This window comes from Oryctolagus cuniculus, chromosome 1 (assembly GCF_051225735.1).
Source record: "Oryctolagus cuniculus isolate XC-2025 breed Fujian yellow rabbit chromosome 1, ASM5122573v1, whole genome shotgun sequence".
Classification (NCBI taxonomy): domain Eukaryota; kingdom Metazoa; phylum Chordata; class Mammalia; order Lagomorpha; family Leporidae; genus Oryctolagus; species Oryctolagus cuniculus.
The window spans coordinates 5,186,020-5,197,849 of NC_142867.1; the positions used below are offsets into that span (position 1 = coordinate 5,186,020).

General features: G+C 53.7%; 1 protein-coding gene and 1 long non-coding RNA gene across 5 annotated transcripts; one reads left to right on the plus strand and one right to left on the minus strand.

Moving 5' to 3' along the window:
- Positions 1-868: 868 nt before the first annotated feature.
- On the minus strand, positions 869-9,801 carry RBM14 (RNA binding motif protein 14). Of its 4 annotated transcripts, none has more exons than XM_008273632.5 (3): positions 9,370-9,801; positions 3,868-3,978; positions 869-1,740 (listed from the first exon to the last, which is right to left on the minus strand). In XM_008273632.5, exons 1-3 carry the CDS (start codon positions 9,704-9,706, stop codon positions 1,718-1,720), a joined length of 471 nt encoding a protein of 156 aa, XP_008271854.1. In that variant the 5' UTR covers positions 9,707-9,801; the 3' UTR covers positions 869-1,717. The 4 variants fall into 4 exon arrangements, with proteins under 4 accessions (XP_008271854.1, XP_002709279.1, XP_069924131.1 ...); XM_002709233.6 differs by having other exon boundaries at positions 2,520-3,978; XM_070068030.2 differs by lacking the exon at positions 9,370-9,801 and adding an exon at positions 8,908-9,352 and having other exon boundaries at positions 2,520-3,978.
- A 153-nt stretch (positions 9,802-9,954) lies between these two features.
- On the plus strand, positions 9,955-11,513 carry LOC127484755 (uncharacterized). The gene is made up of 2 exons (XR_007911969.3): positions 9,955-10,187; positions 10,509-11,513. It is a non-coding gene; the product is annotated as an uncharacterized LOC127484755 (long non-coding RNA).
- Positions 11,514-11,830: the final 317 nt, after the last annotated feature.

Sequence of the window (11,830 nt, forward strand, 5' to 3'; positions counted from 1 at the left end):
CTCCACCTTTTCCCTGGTTGGAACTTCCATGTTTTTTTGTGCTCAACCCCCAACCCAGGAATAAAAGCATAGAAACAGTCTTCCAATTTCCACCCAATCCCAGCACCCCGACTTGGTTATGCTTGCACCCCACCCCTTCCCACAGTCTCTCATGACATCTTCAAATATAAACCCATCAAGAAAACATCTGAACACCCTAACCAATGGAGACAGGGAAAGGAGTCTCAGGTGACTGATGGCAGGGTTGGCAGGACGCAGGAAGGACGCTCCATGGTGAAGTTCAACAGGCGAAGTACCAGGTCTACGGCCAGAACGCTCCATACCTGTTTCAAATTCTCCCTGCCCCTCCTTTCTCCAACCACAGGGCAGTAACAGACACTGACATCTCCCCCAACCCACAATGGCTCCTTTGCTGATGCCGACTCCAGCATTCACTCAAGCCCACTGCCTGCAGGATCCACTAGCTTTGTAAACACCACAGCAGCCCATTCCCAATCTATTTGAGAAGCCAAACCCCAGAACCACCCTGCTGGAGCAAAAGTTGTTCCTGAACTGGGGAAAAGTCAGGGAACACGGTCAGCCAGAGGCAGAGGAAATGGGCTTTAGTCGCTGGATTTCGGTGCTCAATTAAAGCTGACAGCCAAGGAAGTCCAAGACTCTTGAGTGGACTCTGCAGTCCTAAAGACGCAGGCAGGCTGAGCACTGACGAGCTAACCCCTCTGGGCAGGGAAATCGTTATCCCCACGTGCACACCCCTTCTCTCCCCCACCGTGGATTCTTCCAGCTGCCTCCGCTTTAGCTGCCATGTATTCCTGGATGTCAACTGACTCCTCTGACACTGAGTGCAATCAAGACAATGACAACCAGGTTTCCAAACTGCAAATTGCCCCAAGTTTTATTTGTAGTCCATACAAAAGGGAAAAAATTAAGGTTTTCTAATACCACCTACTTGGGGAGATGGGGAAGTGGGACTGTGCCGCTCACCATCAGCCAGAACATCAATGGTCGGTCGGGATTTGGACATGTACCAACTGACTGTCCCAACAGGAACTCAGTCTCAACAGTCTACAGAGGGACAGTCAGGGACCCCTGGACTGCTGGCACAGTTTGGCGCATAGGAAATGGTCAAGCTAATCCTTTCCTGGCCTCCCTCACATCTAAAAAGAAAAAGGCGCCGCCGACCTCAGCTGCAGGTTGCTTCCCCATCCAGACGACCTTAAATATCGCGCACAAAAAATAAAAGGGAGCCAGGAAAAATAAAAACATAAAAGAAATTCCCATTCTGGGGAAATGGGAGGCAAGGTGGAGGGGAAACCGCAGATCTAGAGCCAGTAGCAAGATTTGCTGCTGAGGCGAAGAACAAAGTCGGTTACTGCCAAACACTCAAAAGGATCAGCTCCTGGGGGAAGGCCCACTGGTAGAGGGGATGAAAAACCGCAACCGGGAGAGCCAGGGCCACAGGAGGCATAACCGGGTCTGCACCCTACCTACCTCGCCCGCCCTCCCTCTGGTGTCCCCTCCCCAGGATGGCCCTACATGCGGCGCTGGTAGCCAGAGTGCATCTGAGCTGCCCGCAGGTAATCATTATAGGAGCCCGAATAGCGTGCGTAATCAGAATGGGCATCGGGCAGGCGACGGTAATCCAGCGAGGACTTTGTCGGCGAGCGGCGGAACGAAAGCTGCGACTCTGATAAACGGCGGTAATCAGAGAGCTCGGCTAAACGCCGGTCGGAACCATACCTAGTCGAGAGAAGAAGACAGTTGGTGAATGAGACAATTGAGGGGAGGGCTCCAGGTGGGCATGGGGGAGATGCCAATGGGGACAGGGAGGGTGTGATCAGACTGGTCTCCAACAGATTGGTCTCCTTTTGTCAGAAGGCTCATCACCCTAGCCAGGCCACGAAATCCAGCCTGGGTTCAACCCAGTGGGAAACCAAGCCCTCCACTGAAGTCCTCCCTTCCCAACTGGCCAAGGTGGATTTGGTCTACATCCCCAAATCACAGAGTACCTCCACCCCGGGCCCTACACAGACAGACCCTGGTTGTTTATCAACAGAACGGCGGATGAAAGCAAGGTCCCCAACTCTCCGGAGTGGACGCACCTCATAGACTTGCCTTCAGACAGCTGAGTGCCAAAGGGACTCCTCTTTCACACCCACACCCACTCCCACACCCACACCCACCAAAGCCAGGACAACCGTATGCCAGGTTTAAGGATCCTTGAGACAGTGGGAAAGGGCATGGGCCACAATCCCGCAGGCAGGGGCCTCAGCGGCAAGTGGTGATGCTTTTGCTGGCCTGATCAGCTAATACCACCCCAGGCTGGAGAACCATGCTCCACCCGATTCTGGCGACCAGAAAAGTCCACACACACCACCCCCTCAGCCTCTGGACATCCCAAGGGAGTAAAGGAAAAAAGACCGAGGGAGGGGCCGATGGCTCCAGTTTCCCTCCCATGCCAACCTCAGCCCCTTGCCCTGAGCCCCAGCTGGGGGCACAGGCGGGGGGGCATACAGTACCTTTTCGACATGGCGACAGCCTTTTTGTAGGGATCGTCGTAGCTGGCCCGGGGTGGGGAGAGACGGGTACGCTCATAAGGCGGCGGGGTGCTGTTGGCGTTGGCAACGGCCCCCTGGGACATGGACAGGTAGGCTGCAGACGGCTGACCTGCCCCGTCGTAGGCACTGCCCGGCTGGCCGCGGTAGGAGGCAGCAGCCTGAGGATGCTGCTGGGCAGCATAGGAAGCAGCCAGGGAGGCTGACTGAGTGCGGTAGGGCGCTGCCAGGGTGGCAGAAGGCTGGGCCCCATAGGCGGCTGCGGCACCATAGGAGCCAGTGGCCGCAGCCGCCGACTGAGCCCCATAGGAGCCTGACAGGCCCATCGATGCTTGAGCCCCGTAACTATTCAGCTGGGTCTGGACCACCGGCTGGGCCCCATAGGAGCCAGCCATCGGGGTAGTGGCTTGTGCAGCGTAGGCGGCTGGCTGGCTGGCGTAGGCGGCAGCTGTGGCTGGCTGTGCCACATAGGCGGCGGGCTGAGAAGAGTAGGAAGCAGTCTGCTGTGCAGCATATGGAGCGGACTGGGCATTGTAGGAGGCCGAGGGCTGGGCACTGTAAGAAGCTGCCTGGGCTCCATAAGCCAGTGAGGAGGCTGCAGACTGAGCCCCATAGGAGGCTGCCTGAGCCCCATAGGAACCTAGGGAGGAAGCTGCTCCCTGGGTGTTGTAGGAGGACGCTGCCGCGCGAACCCCATAGGAAGAGGCAGCCTGGGCGCCATAAGAGGATGGCTGGTTACCATAGGAGGCGAGGGAGGAGCCCTGCGCCCCATAGGAGTTGAGTGAAGAAGCCGCAGCTGCCTGACCCCCATAGGAGAGGGCTGAGGCTGAGGGCTGGGCTCCACCATATGGGCCAAGTGAAGAAGCTGCGGCAGACTGGGAGCTAGGGCTAGCCAGCTGGCCCCTGTATGGGGCCCCAAGGGAGACAGAGGGCTGAGCACGGTAAGAGGCTGCCTGGGCTGTCATGGGCTGAGTCCGGTAGCCAACACCCAAAGAGGCAGAAGGCTGAGCCCTGTAAGCAGCTCCCAGCGACACGGAGGGCTGGGCCCGGTAGGTGGCGGGCTGGGCCGTCAGAGGAGCCACGTACGAGGCTCGGGGAGGTGAACGGCGCAGGGGGCTGCGGTCGCGACCAAAGAAAGGAGGTGTGGGCTGACGGGCTTGCCCATCAAAGCCACCAGTGCTGTTGCCAAAAGCCTGCTGATAGTCGAAGGTGGCAGAGAAGCCACCAGTTCCAGGGAATGCCGTATCCCCAGCCCCTGGTTTCTTGGTCTTGTCCCCAGACTGGATAGCCAGGCCAGGCCCCTTCTTCTGACCCTTGGTTGAGAGTTCCACGTTGATGCGCTTGCCCTTCACTTCTTTGCCGTTGAGCTGCGCGATGGCGGCTTTGGCATCTGCTTCCTTCTCCATGTGAACAAACGCGTAGTCTGATAAAGCAGCAGACAGAGGGTTAGCAATTAGGGGGGCAGGGCACGCTACCTGATAGGTCCCAAACTGGACACACAACAGCACCCAGCTGTTGCCAGCTACCTCCAGGCCTCCAATCCCTACTGAGCAGGAGTACATCATACAGTGTGGCTCCCAGATAACAAGGTTTCTGTCTCCAACAGCCAGCTTTGCCTGCGGTCTTCTCCCCCACTCTTCCTTTTCCCCTGCCACCTCACCCAACTCCCTCATCAAAGAAGAAAGCGCAGAGATGGACTCAAACACAGGATTAAAAATCTTCACAGCCCCTGTTAGTATAAACCAGCAGACAAAATGCAGAACGAGTCCCTGAATCACTCAATTACTTAATGTTCTCAACCCAAGTTCACCGAACACTACAGCTCACCTTCAGGGCTTAGCTCTCAAGCACTGGTTTCAGCATGACCCATCTCTCAGTCTCCATCCAATTAAGGCAAGAGTTAAGCCTGCACCGAGCAAGCCGTTCACAAAAGTTCCTCCAATGTGACCTCACCTTGTTTGCATAGTACTTTCCAGCTTTCAAAGCACTTTCACGAATAGACCCTCATCAAGGCCTCACAAAATCCTGTGAGGTAGGTAGGTAGGACAAGGGACCGTTACCTCCACTGTCCAAGTGCGAGAACACGCTCAGTTTTCACACGGCTTGTCTCAAACCACAGCGTATTAGAGCCAGGACCAGGACACAGTTCTTCCTTGCCATTGTGCTTCACCACTCTATCCTGAGAAGTCAACGCATAAGGCAGGATTGTGCAACCTGACCAAAAGGTAAGCGGAGCAGGGGAGAAGCTAGATCCCATGTAAGCCATTTCCAGGTGTGGAAATGCACACAGACTTCTGGCTGAGTTCAAGTACAAGTTTCCTCTCCTAGGCCACACCATTCCCTCTTCTAAACAGACAGAGGTGTATCGTGACCACTGGGCCTCGGCTGACAGAGCAAAGATCTCATTTCTCAGCTGCAACAGAGCTGCAGCCAGTAGGCTGCTAAGCAGATCACTCCTGAAGCACTTACTCAAGACTGAACGGTTACAGTGGAAGAGGTTCCAACACCGGATGCTGGCCCCAAAGTTCTATTCATTTATTACACAGAGAAAACCTGAGAAGGAGGACAGGGAAGAAGTCTGGATCACATCCACTCACAAAACCACGGTGGTCTAAGTGAGATACACCTCTGGTCAATAAAGCCCTGACTTAAACTCATCTGGGGCACTTGGCCACTTGTAAGGTCTCCAGGTGCCAGGATTCAATCTGTCACATCAGTTTAAGAAACAGAGCTATCTGGATGAAACTACTTGGGTTCCACTCTCTCTAATGTAAGAATCCTTTTCAGCCGGCGCCGCGGCTCACTAGGCTAATCCTCCGCCTGCAGTGCCAGCACACCAGGTTCTAGTCCCAGTCGGTGCGCCGGATTCTGTCCCGGTTGCCCCCCTTCCAGGCCAGCTCTCTGCTGTGGCCAGGGAGTGCAGTGGAGGATGGCCCAAGTGCTTGGGCCCTGCACCCCATGGGAGACCAGGATAAGCACCTGCCTCCTGCCTTCGGATCAGTGTGGTGTGCCGGCCGCGGCAGCCATTGGAGGGGGAACCAACGGCAAAGGAAGACCTTTCTCTCTCTCTCACTGTCCACTCTGTCAAAAAAAAAAAAAAAGAATCCTTTTCATAGCCTCTAAACAAGTGTCCCAATTTTTAAAAATTTCATACTGGGATGTCCCCTCTAGCTGTTTCTACAGAACAAATCATACCCCTGAATTTGAGGAAAATGTCACCAACCTTGTAACAGGAATAAAAACACAATCAACAGGTAGAAGTCAGAAGTATGGTATAGCATAAGGGATGCTAAGCTAGGAATTAAAAGGCCTTAGTTCTAAATCCAGTATCACTGACTGGTTTAAGATCTTAGGGAACTTAACCATTTATTTCCTCATCTGACAAATATGTCTTATCTATAAGATTTCAAGTGAGAAGATAAAAGTACCTTGTAAGGTATAAACGGCTATGGGATGACAAGGAACTATGATACTTCAAACCTAGGAATAACCAGAGGTTTATTTTCCTATAGAATATTATCTCTCGTCTCTAATAAGACAAAATGCCATCCATCTGCACAAGCAAGCTTGGAAATTTCCAGAGATAATTTAAAAAAAAAAAGTGAACTATCACAACTTGGTACTCAACACACCCCTCGCCAGAGCCAGATTCCTTATCTACCAAATGTGAAAAGCTATATATTCCTTCCCTCACTGGGACAGTCCTCCAATCTCTCATTTCATGGCTCATGAATAGAGTAAGCTAAAAATAGTAGCCTGTGGTCTAAGATTCCTTTAAAAGCAAAGGCTGAGCTGACCCTCAGGAATGGCAAAACCACCTAGAGAATGCAACAGCAACCAGAAATGTCCACTCAAAGAAAAAGTAGGAAAAGAGCTTATAGACAGATTTGGGAGGTGGGGGGTGGTGTGGAGCAACCTCTAGACACTGTCAGGGATTAAGGAACCATACACATTCCTGAATATTTTGTCCAAATTCCTGACTCTAAAAAGACCTAAGAAAAAAACACTCAACAAAAACCTCAATGGGTTTACAAGAGCAACTGGATATCTACTAACCCCTACTTTGCTGGGTTTTATTAAGAGACCAAACAGTGAAATTTGGAAATTGAGTTCACATGGAAAATTCAACTGATCACCAAGATAAGCCAGGTATATAATTGATGATCCCCCAAAAAGTCATCTGATATAGTCCCATCACAGTGATAGTCAAACTCAGCCCTAGTCCTGCCAAAGATGCCCATAAACCCATCAACTTCTTGGCCAGTGAGGAAAAACCAGAGATTTGCAGAACTCCAAGGATTTACTTGCCTGGAGAGCCAGTTCAAGGAAACTTGTGAAAGCTCACTGCACTGCGACGAGCAAGGAATGCTTTACAGAGCCCTAATGGTCTGCAGTCCTCACAGCTCCTCCAGTGCCCAAATTCAGAGAACACAGAAAAATGAGTCTGCCAGTTCTGAAAATCCTTAACATTATGAAACTACAGAGTCCTGCATACAAAGAAAGGAGGTATTTCCCACCTCTGACTTTCAGACTCCCTAGGCTGTTCCTGAACTGTTGATCTCTGAACACTCAAGAGGATGCTGCTGTGATTACAACCCACTGTTGCTATGGAGATTTTTCCCTCTACAAATCATATCTAAGCTCCTACAGTAACCAAGCAACTATGTTTCTCCTGTGGAATGAAACAGTGCTGGTCGTTCCATGTAATACCAAACTTCTGTGCTTTTCAAAACCCTGACAGCCAACACGGGGAAAATCAAATGCCAATTCTCTGCCCAGGAAATGAGTAAGCTATTTACAGAGCCAGAGCCTGTCTCTTCTGCGCAATTCTCAACTTCAAAACCTCACCTGCTTTCATACCAGAGAGAAACAGGCACTGTGGGAGGACATCAGGTCAAAATCTCCCCCACAGTCTTCACATCTGTATCAGAAGCTCTGCTTAGTATCAACCTAATTACACATGACAGCGGAACACACTCCCTGAGGAAATCGAAGCATTTCTTCAGATCCAGTGTTTACAAAGGGACAACAGGCACACCTGTGATTTTCAGAGCCAGTCAAAGTTCACGTGCAGTTATTATGCACTTCACCCCATCACTTGCTATTGGCCCAACGCAAATGCAGTCAAATTTTTGGCTTTCTCTACAACCTAAAGGCAATATGAATTGAATGGACTGTCTCCTGGCATCTGAGATTCTCAGCTCCCAATCTAAGAGCCACCCTGCCCAAGAACCACAAAATAAACATGATAATTAAAACTCTTCTAAGAGTCGCCGACCCAAATCCACTTGTTGGTCAAACACCCAGTCTGGGATCCTCCCCATTCCTTTCCTTTAAAAGCAAAAATCCAGGCACCAGCCTGCCTGCCTCAGAGCCCCCAGCAGGAAAGCCTGATTCCGGATAGTTGTGGACTTGCTTAACCTGGCTTGAGGAAAAGAGAATGCAGGATTAATGCAGAACAAGGACTTCCTCCTAGCTAACGGACATCATGACCCCACACTTCCATTAACAGAAAGGACAAGGAATGGCCTTTCCAGGACAGCAAATGAAGTATCTCGGTGGGAACCAACAAGCACCTGCATCCATGCTCATCTCCTATCCTCAGAATTTCCCACACAGGATGTGCGCAGGTACGACTCCAACACCGGGGCTGGGGGTTCAGGTTAGGGGATCACATTCCCAAGCCGCATCCTCCAAGGTGACATGGCCGAAGTTCACACTCACGTGTTCCCAAGAGGTACAGAAACTGGCCAAACACTATGACAGGAGCTGTTCCATCGACTCTTGTTAAAATTAAAGAAAAATAACTAAGGGGATAAGAACTCAGACTGGAAAAAAGTCAACTGAGCCCCCCAAAACAGTCAGCCCTAAATTTTGGTGACACGTTTTTCTCCAAGGAAGTGCAAACGAGTGCAAGTCTTCCCTGAGGGCTAAGACTACCAACGCGATGACGACTGCTGCGGACACCGTGTTGAGCCAGCACTTCACGAGGATCTCTCAAACTCCCCTGTCCTCCCGCCCCTCGGTCACAGGATGGCCCCTTGCGAGGCCACCAAGCCCTGGGACAAAGACCTGGCAAGTAAAGGCTATGCAGAAGGGGCTTTCTTAAAACAAGCCTCCTCCCACCTGCGAAAGGTTATGGTTTCCAGTTGATGCAAAAATCGAGCCCAGTGGAGGAGGAAATTAAAAAAAAAAAAAAAAAAAAAAGCATGAGGGAGCTGGAAAGCACAGCGTTGCCACGTCCAACCCAGCACACACGAGGGCCACCGTGATCCGGAAGGGGCCCCGCCTGTCCCCACGCCAGACAAGACACAAAGACCCCAGCCCGATGCATGTCCAAGGGCCCCGTTACCTTCCGCTCGGGAGCATTCATCGAGAGGGACCACGAGGGCGGCCTTGGGGCGTCCGCCCCCACCTGTTCCCTCTTCCCTGGCTCTGCCCGACGTCTGGCGAGGACGTGGGGAAGTGGCGAAATCTTCCCCGCTCCACGGTCCGGCTTGTGCCCGTCACTTCCCAATTTCCGCTCGGTGCCAGCCGAGGAGACCGGGAGAAGGCGCGCCCCCGGTACACTCGCGAGTCTCTGGCGCGCCCCCGGCCCCGTCGCCGCCGCCGCGCCCACCCAGAGCCGCTTCCTCCCACTCGGTGAGTGATGCCCGGACCGCAGGGGAGGAGGGGGGCTCTACCCAACTGCGCCCCCAGCACCTCCGGGCTCGCTCCCGCGCACTGCCCTGCCCCTCCCCGCCGGGCAGTGGCCGACCCCCGGGTAAGGGGCGTGGCTAACAGGCAGAGTGCCCCGAGCGCGCCCCCGCGTTACCTTTCACCACGTCACACTCGATGACGCGTCCGCGGCGCTCGAAGAGGCTGCGCAACTCCTGGCTCGTGCATGCAGCCGACACATTGCCCACAAAGATCTTCCAAGTGTTGAGGGGCCTCGGGCGCGACATCTCCACCACGAGCGCGCGCCCCGGCCGCAGCTCGTGGCCGTGCAGGGCCTCGATGGCGCGCAGCGCGCCCGCGTTCTCGCGCATGTGCACGAAGGCGAACTGTTTCATGACGGCGCAGCTCATGACCGTGCCGTAGGGCGCGAAGAGGGCTGCCAGCTCCTCCGGCGTCGTATCCGCCCCGTCGACGTTGCCCACGAAAATCTTCATTTTGCCGCGGCAGCCGCCTTCCCGGAGACCCGGGACCGCTCCTCCAGCGACAGGCGAGACGACCGTCCGACCGGCAGTCCTCCTCAGGAATGGCTGGCGACCGAGAACCCCGCCGCGCAGGCGCCCTGGCCTAGCCAATCGGGAGCCGCATCCCGCGCGGCCGCCAGCCAATCAGAACGGCTTAGAGAAAATGCTCGCGGACCCAGCCAATCCCAGAGGGCCTGGAGCCCGCTCGGTAGCGGAGGGGTGGGAGAGGGAAGACGGCGCGCGACCAACCGCCGCTGCCCGGGGGCGGCGGTGAGGGGGGCGCTGGGGACGCGCGCGGGCGGCGCCGGCGGCCGCGAGGCCTAGTTGGTGAGGCGGCCTCTGTCCCGGGTGGGGCCGGACCCGGCGGGCCACAAGGAAAAACTTTGTTCAGTTGGAGATCAGGGCTCCTCCCGTCCTGGCAGCGTTTGCCAGATCCGCGCCTGAAGATGGCAGCGTGAGTGTCCGCGGGCGGAGCCCGGACAAACGCCGCCTTCAGGAGCGCGCGGCGGGCCGGGCCGGGCCGGGCCGGGCTGGGCGGCCCGCGGGGGCCCGAGCGACGGCGGCCCCGAGAAGCCCCCGTGCCGCTGGGCCGTCCTTTGTGAGCACTTTGGGGTCGCTGAAGCGCTGGCGGACGGGGAGCACCCTGGTGGAATTACGGGCGGAGATGACTGAAGTTTTCCACAACAGAAAGTTGAATGAAATAGAAAAGAGAGATCCTTGAGGAGGCAAAAGTTGAGCCTTGAAAAAAAAATCTTTTTTTTTTTTTAACCAACAGGTTTGGATATGAAAATAAAAACATTTCTCGTGGCAGAAGACGTCAAAAACAGTTACTTGACAAACCCGGGAAGAGACTTACCTGTTCATTTAACTCATTTGATTGAACACCTCCCACGTAGACACCAAGGATGTATCAGTTAAAAAAAAAAAAATGACAAAAACCCCAGCCTTCTTGGAGAGTACGTTATAGTAGGGAGAGACACAGCAAAGTAAAATATGTCTAGAGTGATTGATGGATGGTGATAAAGTAGGCCAGCATGGGGGTGCAGCTGGTTAAGCCACCACTTGCGACTCCAGCATCCTGTGTCAGAATCCTTGGAGCCCTCACCGTTCTGCTTCCGCTCTGTTTAATGCACCTAGGAAAACCAAAAAGATGGTCCAAGTGCTTGGGTCCCTGCCACCCAAGTGGGAGACCCTGATGGGGTTCCAGGCTCCTGGCATCAGCCAGTGGCAGCCACTGGGCAAGTGACCCAGTGGATGGAAGATCCCTCTCTGTCACTCTGTCTTTCAAGCAAGTAAATATTAAAAACCAAGCAAACGAACAAAAAGATACGCTGTAACCAAGGGAATAAGCTGTTCTCTGGGACGATCTTTCTAGCCTGAATGTACCAAAGTCCTGGGGCAGGAGCAAGTCCGGCTGGTTCAAAGAAGGACAAAGAATCAATGTGGGGGCCGGTGCTGTGGTATAGGGGTTAAAGCCCCAGCCTGCAGTGCCAGCATCCCATGTGGGCACTGGTTTGAGTCCCAGCTGCTCCACTTCCCATCCAGCTCTCTGCTATGGCCTGGGAAAGCAGTAGAAGATGGCCCAAGTCCTTGGGCCACTGCACCCGTGTGGGAGACCCGGAGGAGGCCTCTGGCTCCTGGCTCTGGATCAGCACAGCTCCAGCCATTTCGGCCAGTTGGGGAGTGAATCAGCAGACAGAGGACCTCTCTCTCTCTCTCTCTGCCTCTCCTCTCTCTGTGTAACTCTGACCTTCAAATAATAAATAAATCTTTTTAAAAAGCAGCAATGTGGCTATTGCCTGGAACAGGATGAATGCTAGGAAGGGAGAGTAGGGGGTGAGAGGGTAGGAAGGCCAGACATGGGACACCTGTAGGACACTGAAATGACTTTGACTGGAAACCTGTGGAGGGCATAGGACAGACTTACACGTTGTAATTATAAAACTTCTTGTAAATACCATTCTGGCTGCTCTTGGGATAAGCAAAAACAAATGAGAAAGAATTGCTCAAAACAATGACTGCTACTGAAAAAATCCCAGAGAGACCTGTGAGGTGGATCAGGGTAGCCATAGTCTGGGGAGAATCGGGAGAAGCAGT